This window comes from Aquarana catesbeiana, linkage group LG01, assembly GCF_042186555.1.
Source record: "Aquarana catesbeiana isolate 2022-GZ linkage group LG01, ASM4218655v1, whole genome shotgun sequence".
Classification (NCBI taxonomy): domain Eukaryota; kingdom Metazoa; phylum Chordata; class Amphibia; order Anura; family Ranidae; genus Aquarana; species Aquarana catesbeiana.
Window position 1 is genome coordinate 106,153,719 of NC_133324.1, and position 17,776 is coordinate 106,171,494.

The 17,776-nt window shown below is 41.1% G+C and overlaps 1 protein-coding gene across 1 annotated transcript; it reads right to left on the minus strand.

Moving 5' to 3' along the window:
• Window positions 1–2,063: 2,063 nt before the first annotated feature.
• On the minus strand, window positions 2,064–16,762 carry LOC141133223 (granzyme A-like). The gene is made up of 5 exons (XM_073622465.1): window positions 16,620–16,762; window positions 12,287–12,425; window positions 9,025–9,166; window positions 5,665–5,937; window positions 2,064–3,898 (listed from the first exon to the last, which is right to left on the minus strand). Exons 1-5 carry the CDS (start codon window positions 16,696–16,698, stop codon window positions 3,740–3,742), a joined length of 792 nt encoding a protein of 263 aa, XP_073478566.1. The 5' UTR covers window positions 16,699–16,762; the 3' UTR covers window positions 2,064–3,739.
• Window positions 16,763–17,776: the final 1,014 nt, after the last annotated feature.

The window sequence follows — 17,776 nt, forward strand, 5'->3', positions numbered from 1 at the left end:
TTTTTTCCCATGAAGCGTTTGGCAAATAATCGAATCATCATCATCAGCTAAAAAGTCAACTCTAAAAAGTACATATTGCATTATGTTAAAAAAAAAATTCAATGTATGCTTATTTCAATTTAGATGTAACATACTGTATTTTTCAAGTTAGATACTCACATTTGAATAAAATTCTGCTATATTATACTTTTAGGTCTCATGCACACAAAGCCTTAAAAAAAAAAAAAAAAAACAGCTGCAAAGTCGCTACCAATGTCAGGAAAAGGCAGCTGTAAAATGTAAAAAAAATTGCGCTTTTAGAAGCATTTTGCATTGGCGTTAATGCGCGTTTAGATGTATTTCTCTGCCCTCTTCTATTTTCCACTCCCAATTCCAATTACTATAGCTTAAAAATGCTTGACGCGGATTAACTCTCTATACAGCATTAACACGCGTTTAGCCGCGTCAGGCGTTTTTACAGCTGTAATGCTGCTGCTCTAGAACGCACTAGTCCTGGGGTTTCTTTGCAGCTTTAAAACGCCTATGCCACTTACAGCTTCTAAAAAGTCTATGCGTGCATGGACTCATAGAATAACATGGAGAGGTGTTTTTAAGCTATAAAAACACGCCCCTAGGAGAAGCTGTAAAAACGTCCAGTGTGCATAAGGCCTAAAATCCAATCACAAGGAATATGTGAACCTCTTAATGTTCACTCCCTCCTAACAATTCACTTTTTTTTTTAAGACTGGAAGAAGGAAAAGCAGCACAAAGAAGCAATTCATTTTGATGTACTGCAAGGGGCATGTTGATAGGCGGATTCAAAAAGAGGTGAGCTCATCAGCTTGCTACTTCTTCTTTCACTGTGCAGTCACAGGGAGGGGGTGAGGAGGAGACCTGTAAGTGTTAGGGCTCATTCAGATGTGCGGCTCCCAGACCTCCTACTTGACCAAGGAAATATAGCTGATCAAGGCTGTACATGCTGTGGCTGAGGCAAAAAAGTTACCCCCTGTTGCATGCAGCGGGCAGTACCATTGCAAACTGTGATACATTCAAATTAATGGGGACCCCAAAGCAACTGTCCTGCAACTGCGTGTAATGCACATGCAATGCAGCCTTTTGAGGGTTAAATTTAGGTGGTGACACATAACCTCCTGGCTGCCTGTCAACAGCCCTCTGCAAAGTGATTCACTGTGGAACCACAGCAGAGAAACTGGGGACCCAACTACCGCCACTCTCATTGTGCCAGGCAGGACAGTGTTGTGGGGCAAAGCTGAAAAAAATTCACAACTGGAAGAAAAAATATTTTTTTTTTTTGGCTGGGAAAGCAGCTTGTATTGTAAAACATTTAAGAAATGTAGCATATAGCTGTACAGGATCCAGAGCCTCCACAAAATTATTCCTAGGACCCCCATCTGCAAATAGAAGGTGCATTGTATGCAGTTATGTACACGCTATCTGCATTGTGCGGTGGAGATTTTGAAATCCATATTTATATCATGGAGCTCCAAGGGAACCATTGCAAGGACTCTAAATCACCATGCCCCATTGAATATATATATATATATATATATATATATATATATATATATATATATATATATATATATATATACACACACATATATATAATATATGTATATATATATATATAGTATATGTTATTACAGGACTTTATATATTTTGGGATATCATGATGATATATTGGCCCAGCTTACATTTTAAAAATACTTTTTTTCCTGTCTCATAATTTGTTAAATTATCCTTTTGTTTTGTAAAGAGCCTGGGCAGATATTGTGGATCCCAAGTCCTTGAAATGCTAATTTATGTTATATCAAAGAGGGCTGACGGTTGTAAATCAAGAGATGATTAACTGCTTGCTGACCGCCGGCTGTCAATTGACGGCCAGGCGGCGCAGCTCTCGATGCGGGAGGGCGTCATATGATGCCCTCGCTTTCCCGGCCCCCCAGGGGGCGCGCGCGCGCCGCCGTGTCACTGGGCACCCGGTGCGCGTGCCTGGTCGGCCGCGATTTCAGCCGGGCACCTGCGATTGCCGGTAACACAGCAGGACCGTGGATCTGTGTGTGTAAACACACAGATCCACGGTCCTGTCAGAGGAGAGGAGACCGATGGTGTTTTCCCAGTACAGAGGAAGACCGATCGGTCTCCTCCCCTTGTGAGTCCCCTCCCCCTACAGTTAGAAACACTCCCTAGCAAACACAGTTAACCCCTCGATCACCACCTAGTGTTAACCCCTTCCCTGTCAGTCACATTTATACAGTAATCAATGCATTTTTATAGCACGGATCACTGTATAAATGTGAATGGTCCCAAAAATGTGTCAAAAGTGTCTGATATGTCCGCCGCAATATCGCAGTCACGATAAAAATGGCAGATCGCCGCCATTACTAGTAAATAATGAATAAATAAATAAAAATGCAATAAATGTATCCCCTATTTTGTAGACGCTATAACTTTTGCGCAAACCAATCAATCAATATACGCTTATTGCGATTTTTTTTTTACCAAAAATATGTAGAAGAATACATATCGGCCTAAACTGAGGAAAAAATGTGTTTTAAAGAAAAAAAAATGGATATTTATTATAGCAAAAAGTAAAAAATATTGTGTTTTTTTTCAAACTTGTCACTTTTCTTTTGTTTATAGCGCAAAAAAAAAAAACCGCAGAGGCGATCAAATACCACCAAAAGAAAGCTCTATCTGTGGGAAAAAACTATAACAATTTCATCTGGGAACAGTGTTGTATGACCGCGCAATTGTCATTCAAAGTGTGATAGCACTGAAAGCTGAAAAATGGCCTGGGCAGGAAAGGGGTGAAAATGCCCTGTATTGAGGTGGTTAAACAGGTACTCAGGTTTTCAGACACAGAGGCACCGTAGATAGCCTCTCGCTTAGGTGGGAAGCATGATGACAAACTAGAACAGAACTTACAGCCAATCAGAATTCAATGCCACTTCTGAACCAATGAGGTGATCCTGAGTTTTTATTGGTAGGAATGGGGTATTCTAACAACATAAAAACAAAAGCCTACAGATGCTAGCTCTGTTCGGCTCACGGTCTAAATGAAACATGGTAACATAAGGGCTGTCTAAGTAATGCATCTGTATTATCTATATGTCTCTTCTCTCTAACTTTTTTTTCTATCGTAGGTAATAACTTGATAGCATGTGTATGACCATTATAGCAATATTTTGTATCATTGGTAACATTGTTGTTTTTTAGGTTGTAACAGTTATGTTATAGTTGCTAACCTTGGATTAATACAAGTTTCTTTTCTGTACAATAGTAAGTTTAAATAAATTAGATTGTTATCATTCCTCCTTAATTTATATATATATATATATATATATATATATATATATATATATATATTCAATGGGGCATGGTACTTTAATTAGAGTCCTTGCAATGGTTCCCTTGGAGCTCCATGATATAAATATGGATTTCAAAATCTCCACCACAATTGTGAGCAAACATTTGTGCATGCGCGGGTGCTTTAGGCAATACCTGGCAGATAACTGCGCACTGCGCACTGCGCACCGCCACATCTTCTAATAGATGTCTAGCAGCAGCTGTGGGTCCAAAGATAGTTTTAATGGAGGCTCTGGAAGATGTACGTTCACCTTATAGCCAGGTGCATGAGTCCAAACAAACCCCTACACAGTGCACGGCATACGGTTTCATTTTTTTGTAATTATCGTTCATCAAAGTTCATGAGAAGATTATGTCTGTATACTTTGAGTTAGAATGAAGCTCCTCCAGTGACTGTTGTGATCCATTGGAGATAATTCTTTGTCAGGAAGGTGTAGACACCGGGGAATTTGGGATCTGCACATTTATTCCCAAAAGAGACAACACCTGTGAACTTGTTGTTACAGATCAGTGGTCCACCAGAGTCACCCTAAAAAGGATTAGATACGTCAGTGAATTCTCTTTCATAAAAAAAAAAAAAAAATCAATAATAATAAGACTTCGACCAACGGCAAAAAATGCATCAAGACTTGTACATAATCTAGTGGCATAATCAATATTTGCTTTCGCCTCCATACCTTCCAAAACTGTATGCACTGACCACAATCCACCTAATCTCTGTATATACACTATATTGTCAAAAGTATTGGGACGCCAGCCTTTATACGCACATAATCTTTAATGGCATCCCAGTCTTGTGCCCTGTACACACGATCGGATTTTTCGACAACAAAACCGTGTTGGCTCAAACTTTTCTTGCATACACACGGTCACACAAATGTTGTCGGAAATTCCGAACGTCAATAACGCGGTGACGTACAACATGTACAACGAGCCGAGAAAAAGGAAGTTCTATAGCCAGTTCAATAGTCTTCTGCATGATTCAGAGCATTTGTGAACTTTTGTGCAACGGACTTGTGTACACACGATCAGACAACAAGTTTTGTTGTCAGAAAATTTGAGAACCTGCTCTCAAACATTTGTGTGCAGAAATTCCGACAGCAAATGTTCGATGGAGCATACACATGGTCGGACTTTCTGACAACAAGCTCACATCAAACATTTCCTGTCGGAAATTCCAATCGTGTGTACGCGGCACAAGTCTGTAGGGTTCAATATTTAGTTGGTCCACCCTTTGCTATAACAGCTTCAACTCTTCTGGGAAGGCTGTCCACAAGGTTTAGGAGTGTGTCTATGGGAATGTTTGACCATTCTTCCAGAAGTGCATTTGTGAGGTCAGGTACTGATCTTGGAAGGCCTGGCTTCTAGTCTCCGCTCTAATTCATCCCAAAGGTGTTCTATCGGTTTGAGGTCAGGACTCTGTGCAGGCCAGTCAAGTTCCTCCACCCCAAACTCGCTCATCCGTGTCTTTATGGACCTTGCTTTGTGCACTGGTGTGCAGTCATGTTGGTTGAAGGGGCCATCCCCAAACTGTTTCCATGAAATTGGGAGCATGAAATTGTCCAAAATGTCTTGGTATGCTGATGCCTTAACTTGAACTAAGGGGCCAAGCCCAACCACTGAAAAACAACTCCACACCATAAACCCCCCTCCACCAAATGATTTGGACCAGTGCACAAAGCAAGGTCCATAAAGACGTGGATGAGCAAGTTTTGGGTGGAAGAACTTGACTGGCCTGCACAGAGTCCTGACCTCAACCTGATAGAACACCTTTGGGATGAATTAGAGTGGAGACTGCGAGCCAGGCCTTCTACATCAGTATCTGACCTTACAAACGTGCTTCTGGAAAAATGGTCAAACATTCCCATAGACACACTCCTAAACCTTGCAGACAGCCTTCCCAGAAGAGTTGAAGCTGTTATAGCTGCAAAGGGTGGGCCAACTCAATATTGAACCCTACGGACGAAGACTGGGATGCCATTAAAGTTCATGTGCATGTAAAGGCAGGTGTTCCAATACTTTTGGTAATATAGTGTATATATATATATATATATATATATATATATATATATATACTTTTATATCTTCTTCCAGTCTAATTCAGCCACACATTTTGCACAGAACCACGTTCCTGATAGTGGCAATGGTGGACTGCACATTGTAGTCAACACCAAAGTGACAATGCAGGAGCACAACTGGAAAACAGTGGTCACTTTGTAACAGGAAATACCTACACAAAGACTTTCATGGCAGGATCAACAGGTACTATTAAAAAAAAAGATTATGGATTCTTACCTGGCAAGTGTCATCTTTGCGCCTTTTAAGTGGTCCTGCACATATCATACTGCTGGTTATTGTTTGTTTTATCTTACTGTATGCTTTGCTGCATTTTTTATGATCTACAATGGTCAGGTTGACCTCACGTAGGACATCTGATGGTTTTGCTTTCTTTCTATCAGTGACCCCCCACCCAGCAGTGCTGCACTGTGTTCCCGGTTTCACATTTTCCTCTTGTTTTGGTAGCGGCAGGGTTGACACAAACTTGTTTAACTTGGCTGGTTTCTCCAGCTGTAAACAAAAAAATAACATTTACTGAAAAAATACTTAGTCCACTGCTTTTTGTATTCATAATGAAACATTTTGTAAAACACCAAGCAATCCTGGGAGATGGCCCTGCCCACTCTATAGCACACAGTAGGCGATGGACAGCCTCAGCTGTGCAAGTTTCCCTATGAGACTGTGTAGAAGGGGGTGTGTCCTTTACCTCCACTCAGGTCTCAGATTATACTCAGCTCCCTGCTCTATGCAGTACAGTGTTTGACATCAGATCCCTGCTCACTGCCTCGGAAAGCTGAGAAAGGCTTTAGCCTGCTGTCCACTAAAAACAGGTCACAGGAGTGCAGAACAAACTGCACTCCTGTGATCCATAGGAGAAGTAGAGTCAAAATAGCCAGCAGGACCAGCTGCCAAAATAGCCGCCATTAGCCACAGCGGGAGATTCAATGTATGGCCAGCTTTGGACCAGTTGTGCGGTTAGACAGGGTCCCCCTTATCCCTCCATGGCTGCCAACAACACAAGCTATTAAGAAAATGGCTGTGTTGATAGACGGCACTTTTCTCCTCTAAGTGCGACTCCAAGCACCTGCTTGAAAAATGCAGGGGAAGGGGATAGTCAAACATAAATGTACCAGGCAAGCCGTTAAGTGCCTGGAGATGGAGAAAAGTGCCTTCTGTCAAAGTAGCTGTCTCCTTGCTAGCTGTGTTGTTGGGCGCCATGGAGGAAGGAGAGGGAAATCGTGTATTGCTAGACTTGCCAGGCTTCACAAGTTTGTTGCACAATTGCAGCAAGTCCGCATTACATGACTCCAGATCAACTTTCTTTGCAAACATTCTGCAAGTCTGCTGCAAGTTCTGGTTCAGTTATGTTGTGCAATAGTCATCCCACCACAGGGATCACTGTGGCTGAATTTTCATGCTGTAAACTTGCAGAGCTCTTGCTTTAGACTCACCACTGCAACTTTGCTTTTGCCAGAGACTTGCCATGCAAATTTGCTATAATTTGGAAAAATGTCAACTAGAACTTGTGCTTCAAGTGCTCTGCAAGTGTACAACTTGCCAGGGAAGATGTGCAGCAAGTTAACAGACTTACAATTCAACACTGCCACAAATATGTGGCAAGTTATTCTTGCTATCTGGGATACTAAGGCTGGCCAGAGATGATTTTGATTTTGTTTCTTGATTAGCCTGAGGGCTGATTGAACAAAACAAACATAATCAAGCTGCATGTACTGTAGGAATCTTTCCTGCTGTGCCATTGTATTCTGACAGCGGGACTCCTCCACTGTCAAAATACACTGACCAGTGGCTAAAGCCGTTTGGCTTCAGCCAGCTGATCAAGAAAAAATTTTTCAACAGTCCTGTTCAACAGAAATCTATTGTTATGCCTCGTACACACGATTGGATTGTTGGCCAACAAAACCGTGGACTTTTGTCCGAAGGGCGTTGGCTCAAACTTGTCTTGCATACACACGTCCACACATTTGTTGGCCAACAATTACGAACGTAGTGACGTACTACGTGGTTTTTCAGCTCTTTAGTGCCACCCTTTGGGCTCCTTCTGCTAATTTCGTGTTAGTAGAAGTTTGGTGAGTATTGATTCGCGCTTTTCATTTCGTGCTTTCAGTTCATTTCTGAACGGCCGTTTGTCAACCAGACATGTTGCGGAATCAGAGGAGATAACGTGTTATTTATTATTGGCCTTGGAGTTATTGCTTTGACATTATTTTTTGGTTGAATAATGATTTGATTTGGTATATTTTCTATATTTTTGGATGCATAGAATGCACTTTTTGGTTAAGTTCTATTGGCAGATAGCATGTCTAATTTTATTTGTTTTCTTTTTTTTAATGCACAATAAAAAAAATTGTGTAGAATAATACTTGGCTATGTGTTTTACTTCCATTGACAGTTTGGGAGTAGGCAGTTACATTTTATAAAATACAATGTAATATTGACAAGGGACACCAACATAGTTCTATCTTTGATCTTAAAAACTACGGGATAATGGTGTTGTGGTAACTTGCCCAAATAAAAAAAAAAAAAAAAAAAAAAAAGCATAATAATATTATTCTTGATATCACTAGAAAAAAAAGCCTTGGAAAATTTGTTTGCAATAACTCCATCAGTATCACCAACAAAGCAGCTTCATTATTATCCCATTAAAGAAGAAGAGAATGTGCACTGCATTTAGAGATTTCATAATTTGCCGCGTCAAGAATGTTAATTCTCCATTACGAGCGCTAGTTTACAAGACCGACCGCTTCTGCTTCTGAGCATGCATGTTTCTACTTTGGACTTTTGTCCGACGGACTTGTGTCACACGCTCGGAAAATCGGACAACACACATTTATCCACAGAAAACTTGAGAACCTGCTAGCCAACATTTGTTGGCGGAAAGTTTGACAACAATTGTCCGATGGAGCGTACACACGGTCGGATTTACCACCAATAGCCTGACATTGAACATTTCCCATCGGAAAGTCCGATCGTGTGCACGGGGCCTTAGATCGACTTTTGTTAAGCGGGAACGACCAAGGATGGATCAAAATTTCGATCCATCTATGGGCATCTTTAGATGGGGAAAAGAACTAATTGATAAAAACTTGAGTCAGGCTTATTCTTTAAAGTGACCCTATCAGTAATGAAATAAAGTCATTAGCATCCTGTTGAAAAGCAGTTTAATAATTTAATACTTAGCATGTAGTGTGTAAATTTTTGTTGTCTTGCAAGTCTGCCAACACCATGGTCATCCATGACTTCTGGGTGTGTCAGATCCTTGATCCCCCACTGGGTGCTATGATGATCACCCACTGTTCCCTGCCACAGGACACAGTAGTAATATATGGGTTGGCAGGAAAAACCACAGCAGGAGGAACCACAGCATCCAGCAGAGGATTTGTTATCCAAAACACCCAAAAGCAGTGGAGTACACAGATCTGCAAGACAGCAAAGATTGACCACACTGACTACTAAAAAGGTGAGTATTAGCTGCTTCTTTTACAGGATGCTACTGTTTTTTCCTCTACAAATATGGTCTTTTCTTCTAATAACAAAAGACCTACCGACAATTAAAGAAATAAATGTTGTTATTCTTACCTCTAACAGTTGTAGGTCATTTATCTTTAAAACTCTGTCAAAACAAGGGTATTTAATAGCACGTTTAATGCGAATCACCTGCTGCTGGTTTGTAATGTCACTCAGTGAGTGAAGACCTAAGAGAGCCTTCGTCGTATTTCCTCTGAAATCAAAATATTAAAAGTTACTGAAAGGAAATTAAAAGTTGATTTAAACGTTTTTTGTTTTTTTTTAACCACTTAAGTGCTGTTTGGACTGGAGAGGACTGAAGGGACCACCTGGCATGGAGAGAGAATGTCACTGTGACTCAGGAGGGGGCATGTTGTGTCGGTGCTGCTGCACAATGCTGTCAGTATCACTGTGAGAGTCAATTTCATGTGTGCATCACCCATTCTAATGTATTGCCCTCCTGAGTCCTGTCCCTGAGCTACTTACTATTAGGGATGAGCCCTAACACCCCCCGATTCGGTTCGCAGCAGAACTTGCGAACACCGTTAAAGTCTATGGGACACGAACATGAATAATCAAAAGTGCTCATTTTAAAGGCTTATATGCAAGTTATTGTCATAAAAAGTGTTTGGGAACCTGGGTCCTGCCCCAGGGAACATGTATCAATGCAAAAAGAATTTTTAAAAAGGGCCATTTTTTCAGGAGCAGGGATTTCAATAATGCTTAAAGTGAAACAATAAAAGTGTAATATTCCTTTAAATTTCGTACCTGGGGGGTGTCTATAGTATGCCTGTAAAGGGGCGCATGTTTCCTGTGTTTAGAACAGTCTGACAGCAAAATTACATTTCAAAGGAAAAAGAGTCATTTAAAACTACTCGCGGCTATTAATGAATTGTCAATACGACAATACACATAAAAGTTCATTGATAAAAACTGCTTGGGATTTCCCCACAGGGGAATCCCCAACCAAAATAAAAAAAAAAAAAAATGCGTGGGGGTCTCCCTAAATTCCATACCAGGCCCTTCAGGTCTGGTATGAATATTAAGGGGAACCCCGCTCCAAAATTTAAAAAAAAAAATGGCGTGAGGGTCCCCCTCAAAATCCATACCAGACCTGAATTTTAAGGGCAACACCGTGCCAAAATTAAAAAATAAAATGGCGTGGGGTCCCCACAAAAATCCATACCAGACCCTTATTCGAGCATGCAACCTGGCAGGCCGCAGAAAAAGAGGGGGGGACGAGAACGTGCCCCCCCCTCCTGAACCGTACCAGGCCACATGCCCTCAACATTGGGAGGGTGCTTTGAGGTAGCCCCCCAAAGCACCTTATCCCCATGTTGATGGGGAGAAGGGCCTCATCCCCACAACCCTTGGCTGGTGGTTGTGGGGGTCTGCGGAGCGGGGGGCTTATCGGAATCTGGAAGCCCCCTTTAACAAGGGGACCCCCAGATTCCGGCCCCCCCTGTGTGAATTGGTAATGGGGTACAAATGTACCCCTTCCGTTTCACAAAAGAAGTGTCAAAAAAGTTAAAAAACACAAGAGAAGGTTTTTGACAAGTCCTGAAGGGTCTGGTATGGATTTTGAGGGGGACCCCCACACCATTTTTTTTTTTTAATTTGGCGCGGGGTTCCCCTTAATATCCATACCAGACCTGAAGGGCCTGCTATGGAATTTAGGGTGACCCCCACGCCATTCATTATAGCCGCGAGTAGTTTTCAATGACTTTTTTTCCTTTGAAATGTCATTTTGCTGTCAGACTGCATACTGTAGACACCCCCCAGGTATTGTTTCACTTTAAGCATTATTAAAATCACTACTCCCGAAAAAACGTCCATTTTTAAAACTTCTTTTTGCATTGATACATGTCCCCTGAGGCAGGACCCAGGTCCCCAAACACTTTTTATGACAATACCATGCATATAAGCCTTTAAAATTAGCACTTTTGATTTCTCCCATAGACTTTTAAAGGGTGTTCCGCGGCTTTCGAATTTGCCACGAACACCCCAAATTGTTCGCTGTTCAGTGAACATCCCTACTTACTATATTAAAAATAAAATAAGAAATATACTTTTTGCCTTAATATCTACTCTAAATCACATTCCTAACTGCACATTGTACTTATTTGTAACCTAAATACAGTAATTTGCACTTATAACTATAATTTTGTAACTTTTGGAACTGCCAGTAAAAACTTGGCGGTGCCAGTAAATTTTGGGTGTTGTGTCAGTATATTTCAATCTGGTAGGTTGGCAACACTGCGCTGAGATTCAATTAGATACCACGAGGACAGCTTCTTTAACTGAACTGTGGAATAACTGTATGATGTATGATACACCGTACACACTTGAGAAAGTCCTTTGTAGGGATAATGGATGGTTGCTGTTCAGGATACTAGCCCAGATCCCCCTTCCAGGATACTAGCCTATATAAATATATGTAAGGGTTTACAACCACTTTAGGGAATCATACATGCCCTGTAGATACCACTAGTTACAGCTGTTACATGTATAAGACTTTCTATACTCATTATTAGTTAGTCGCAGTTCCTGTTATGAAATACTTAAAAGCCTGCGTGTGTATTATAAATGCCTCCCAGACTACGGGACACACCACTAGCATATTGTGCTCTGAATTGTGCTACTTTACAATGGCGTGATTTACAGTATTTACTGTGACTTGGTTGCAAAATTAATAGTTAGAAAAAAGTTCTCCCTATAAAAGTGGTAGTAAACCGCTGCAGAATAAAAAAAAAAACCTGTACACTATGAAATACTTACCTTAGAACGAAGCTCTTCCAGTGGTAAGCCGGCCCTTCAGAGTGCATGTGCCAATGACTTCAGCAGCTGAATGCGGGGTAAATATCTCCTAAATGGTGCACGTTTAGGTGATATTCATTTTACTTACAGGTAAGGCTTATTATAGGCTTATCTGTAGGTAAAAATAACAAAGCAGGCTTTACTACCACTTTAAGAGGAGATAATAAATGTAATTGTCCTCCCACTCACACTACCAATATTAACTTCTAGAGCTGTGGTGCCCATAGAATCCATTTCATCTGACACGCCAGCAGGTGGAAATGCAGCACTCAGCAGTGAACCAGATGGACAGCACAAACAGCTAGACAGGTAAACCAAACAATAAACCACTCAATTCAAGAAATGGGCACACATTGCTAGTATATATTATTCATTTATTTCTTCCTTTCTTCTCCCCTTCCTTCCTGCATAAACCTTGAGATATTTGCACATTTTGGATAGAAATATAGTTATTAAATATTTTATATTTGTTTCTTTCAGCTACAGTATCTCAAAGGCTGCAATGTAATATACTTACAAGTTACAATGAGCAGCAGTTATTATCCAGTTAGGTTTAATGAGCGCCCCGCCGCATAATTTTTGATCTTTCAGATAAACCATGTAAGGTCTAGAGTGGGGAGCAGCGATATTCCCTCCAATTATTTCCATACATACATCTGTAGATTAAAGTACATTGAAGTTATTAAAGAGCAGTTCAAGTCACTAAGTCTAAGCATTCAGTGAGCTGCTAATGCAACACAGTAAACCCAGCACCCATGCTAAAGTTAAAAGGTTTCATCAAGTGAAATAAATCTGTATTACAACCCCTGGCAAGAATTATGGAATCACCAGTCCCTGAGGATGTTCCTTCAATTGTTTATTGTTGTAGAAAAAAAGCAGATCACAGACATGGCCAAAAACTAAAGGCAGATTCAAATGGCAACTTTCTGGCTTTAAGAAACACTAAAAGAAATCAAGAAAAATAATTGTGGTGGCCAGTAACAGTTAGATTTATAGAACAAGCACAGGGAATAAATTATGGAATCACTCAATTCTGAGGAAAAAATTATGGAATCACCCTGTAAATTTTCATTACAAACACTAACACCTGCATCAGATTAAATCTGCTTGTTAGTATGTAGGTAAAGAGGGTAAATCATCACACAGTGTTGCACAAGATGTTGGTTGTTCACAGTCGGCTGTGTCTAAAACATGGACCAAATACAAACAACATGGGAAGGTGGTTAAAGGCAAGTATACTGGTAGACCAAGGAAGACATCAAAGCGTCAAGACAGAAAACTTAAAGCAATATGCCTTGAGAACAGAAAATGTACAACAAAATAAATGAGGAACAAATGGGAGGAAACTGGAGTCAACATCTGTGACCGAACTGTAAGAAACCGCCTAAAGGAAATGGGATTTACATACAGAAAAGCTAAAAGAAAGCCATCTCTAACACCTAAACACAAAAAAACAAGGTTACAATGGGCTAAGGAAAGGCAATCGTGGACCGTGGATGATTGGATTTCTGTCTTGACGCTTTGATGTCTTCCTTGGTCTACCAGTATGCTTGCCTTTAACCACCTTCCCATGTTGTTTGTATTTGGTCCATGTTTTAGACACAGCTGACTGTGAACAACCAACATCTTGTGCAACACTGCGTGATGATTTACCCTCTTTAAGGAGTTTGATAATCCTCTCCTTTTTTTCAATTGACATCTCTGGTGTTGGAGCCATGCTTCATTTCAGTCCACTTGTTGCAACAGCTCTCCAAGGTGTGATCACTCCTTTTTACCTACATACTAACAAGCAGATTTAATCTGATGCAGGTGTTATGCCGCGTACACACGACCGGACTTTACGGCATACTTTGCCCGGCGGACTTTGACGGACTTTACGACGGACTTTCCGAATGAACGGACTTGCCTACACATGATCAACCAAAGTCCGACGGATTCATACGTGATGACGTACGACCGGACTAAAACAAGGAAGTTCATAGCCAGTAGCCAATAGCTGCTCTAGCGTGGGTTTTTGTCCGTCGGACTAGCATACAGACGAGTGGACTTTTCGACCGGACTAGAGTCCGTCGGATAGATTTGAAACATGTTTCAAATCTAAGTCCGTCAAACTTTTGAGAAAACAAAGTCTGCTGGAGCCCACACATGATCGAATTGTCTGACGAAATCCGGTACGCCGGACCAAGTATGCTGTAAAGTCCGATCGTGTGTATGCGGCATTAGTGTTTGTAATGAAAATTTACAGGGTGATTCCATAATTTTTTCCTCAGAATTGAGTGATTCCATAATTTATTCCCTGTGCTTGTTCTATAAATCTAACTGTTACTGGCCACCACAATTATTTTTCTTGATTTCGTTTAGTGTTTCTTAAAGCCAGAAAGTTGCCATTTGAAATGCCTTTAGTTTTTGGCCATGTCTGTGATCTGCTTTTTTTCTACAACAATAAACCCCCAATGGGCCATGTTTTGGGAACTTCCCTTAGATAAAATAGCTCTTATCAATACCATGTCATTGATATTGATTTAAAGTAGCTGTGCAAAGTAAAGGAAAACCTGAAAACATGGCGCGTTGGGGGTACTTTAGGACTGGGGTTGAGAACCACTGACCTATCTGAATCGCAGGGTGCTTCTCCCTGCAACATCCTGTGTGCTCTCACAGCTGCGTCATCCATTTACAGATACTTTATCAGGGAATGGAGAGACTACAAGTTCCATCTTCCACGATGGCATAGCGACTCACAGAACGGAATAGGGCATAAGTGTGATGACACCACTGGACTTGTGGTCCATTGTTTTCTTCCTCCAGCCTCACAAATGAATGTCTATATGGACCTGGGGCTGGGATATAACCAATGCAGGAGCCAGAGCATTGTCCCTAGGTAGCAGCCTGCAAATGTGCTGAACTGTGCCTTCTAAAACTAGCCATAGATGGATTTTTTTATTTTTTATCAGCGAGTGGGTTGATAAAAAAAAAAAAGTCAATGGATTCCCCCATCCACACATTCAATAGAGTATTAGGCTCCGTATTAGGCTCCGTTCACATCTAAGCATCCTGGATCGTGAGCGGAATCACCTTGATTATGCCCGCGACCCCGAATCACGGCAAATCGCGGAACGTCCTTGCGATCCCGTCACTACCAATGGCACTCCGATCGTGGCGCGATTTTGGCGCGATTGTCACCCCACAAATCACACTAAAATCCCGCAAACAGAATTGCAATACGCCTGTCCCCCAAAAGTAGTTCTGGAACACCAATGGCACCCCAATCGCGACAAAATCGCACTCACGATCGGAATGTCATTGGAAGTGATGGGGATCGCAAGGGCTTCCTGCAAATTGGCCGTGCTTCAGGATCAAGGGCAGATTCATGGGGATCCCACGATCTGGGACGCCTAGATGTGAATGGAGCCTGAAGAATCCTTCCTGCTGTGCAGGAGGGACTCCTCCACTGTCAGAATACACTGATCAGCATTGCAGCCTACTGGCTGCAGCGCTGATTGAAGGTAAATTTTCCAACATTCGTGTTCGTGAGAAGATGATCATTAGATCGATGTGGTTTGAATGGGAATGGCCATAGATGTATCAAAATTCAGCCGGTCTGAATCGGATAATTTTCCATCCATCTATGGCCAGCTTAACTCAAACAGAAACCTAATCTCCTTTCTAGTTACACTCAACAATCTAATAAACCAGCATTAAAAACTGCTCCCCAGGTAAATTTGCCCTAGTATGTGTCCATGTAACTGGTAAATGCATTAGATCGTGAGCTTCTTCAAGTGTATGTTTAGCTAATTTTTTATTTTTATTTTTTTATTTTGTTTCTTAGATAGAGCAGGGAGGGGTTAAAACCCCAGTCAGTTTATTTATTTTGCTTCACTTCTTGTTCCAGAGACACAACAGGAAGTTAGATGAAATTTCTCAAAGTTAGATGTATTCCCCTTTAAGGCAGTTGGTTCCAGACTAGGTGTACCCATTGGAGGATTTCCCCTTACCTCTTGCTTTGGGGAAAGCTCTTACAATGGGTACATGGGTCTCTAGTACGAATAGAAGCGAGGGACACATAAAGCAATAGAAACTTTACAGAAGTTCTAATCCTTCTCCACTCTATCACAAACTAAAAAAAAAGGTTTTGCCCAAAGATATACTTTAGGAGGCAATGGGTTGATTTACTAAAGGCAAATACGCTGTGCACTTTGCAAATGTAGTTACACTAATTTTCCCCAGAGCTTATTGAATGTGTTGAAGCTCTGCTGATTTCTATTATCCGATCATGTGCAAGCAAAATTGCATTTTTTTTTTTTATCCACTGCACCTGACTGGGTATTCTTTACAAAGTGAAGCTTTACCACATTCCCTAAGCTTGGTGAAAATGTGAAAATGAGTGCTTTCTTGTGAAAAAAAAAGAAAAGAATATGAGTGCAACTGCAGTTGCAAAGTGCACAGTCTATTTGCCTTTAGTACATTAATCCCAATGATTGATGTGGCTCATTCAATGATCTCTTGTTGCACTCTAAAAATGACTAATAGAAACGATATAGTATGAAGGTGTAATCTCTATTATACAGCTGACATCTAGTTCAGTAATCCCAGTAAAGGATATTGCCATTTGTCAATGGCAAGCTTCCTTTAGCCTAAAACAACATAGAGCAAAAAGACGCCTGTAGAAATTATGTAAAAGTAAAACATGTAAAGATTGGGAGGCTTTGCATAAAAAAATATACCGGTATATATATTTGAGGATGATATAAGAAGTTCTTTCAGATAAATTAAGCTTTTTGTCTTAGGTTTACCGGTACTGTCAAACAACCATAGAAAGAAACAAATAACAGTATATGTGAGTCTGTACTTACAGCCATTGATATGCAGAAGGAAGGACACAGCTGAGAGTAAGTGGAGATGCCTCATTGTTAGGAATCTCTCTGAAGCCATCTCGAGCTTTCAGTCTACAGCCAGAGATGGAGTAGACGTTTATATATGTGAACAGGTGATGTGGGCTGACTTCTCAGAAATGCTCTGCTTCACATGAGGGTTTACAGTCTTTTTATGTGGTTAGAGACCACCACCGTCTCATCACAATTCACAGGAACATTGTCTTCGTAATAAGATAATTCATTTCTGTAGTTTGGAAAAACACTAAAAAAAAGGATGCTGGAGGGCAAATCACTTACTGAATGACAATGAAACAAAAAAAAACAGACCACCTAAAACTGATAGTTCAGTTTTTGGATAGATGTTATCAGCCTTACATTGTGCTTGCAGACCTCTTCCAACCTGAGATGACCATTAAAGGAGAGTCTCATGCTTCCTGTTAGATTAAAGTGACCAGATTTGCAAAATGAAATCCAGGGACGTTTTTTTTTTTTCTATTGGCAAATGGTAAACTATTTTATAGGCATATTTTCCTCAAATTATATATGCAGTGTATGTGGTATTTGTTTATGGAATGATTGTATGATATATACATTATTTCTCACATTTCGTCCATGAGATAAAAAAAAAGAAAGATACTTCTTACCACCATCCAGAGCACTGTGTACATTACAGGCCTCCCCTCAGACCACCGTCCAGAGCACTGTGTACATTATAGGCCTCCCCTCAGACCACTGTCCCTAGCAATGTGTACATTACAGGCCTCCCCTCATACCACTGCCCAGAGCACTGTGTACATTATAGGCCTCCCCTCAGACCACTGTCCAGAGCACTGTGTACATTACAGGTCTCCACTCAGACCACCGTCCAGAGCACTGTGTACATTACAGGCCTCCCCTCAGAGCACTGTGTACATTACAGGCCTCCCCTCAGACCACCGTCTGGAGCACTGTGTACATTACAGGCCTCCTTTCAGACCACCGTCCAGAGCACTGTGTACATTACAGGTCTCCTCTCCTCTGCACTGTGTATATTACAGGACTCCCCTCTTACCACCGTCCAGAGCACTGTGTACATTACAGGACTCCCCTCATACCACCATCCAGAGCACTGTGTACATTACAGGCCTCCTCTCAGG

Coding starts and splice junctions, on each gene's coding strand:
- LOC141133223 (XM_073622465.1), bottom strand. CDS start 16,698: ATGGCTTCAGAGAGATTCCTAACAATGAGGCATCTCCACTTACTCTCA. Junction 12,426..16,619: donor CCTTCTGCATATCAATGGCT/GTAAGTACAGAC, acceptor TTTAATCTACAG/ATGTATGTATGGAAATAATT. Junction 9,167..12,286: donor ACTGCTGCTCATTGTAACTT/GTAAGTATATTA, acceptor TTTTGATTTCAG/AGGAAATACGACGAAGGCTC.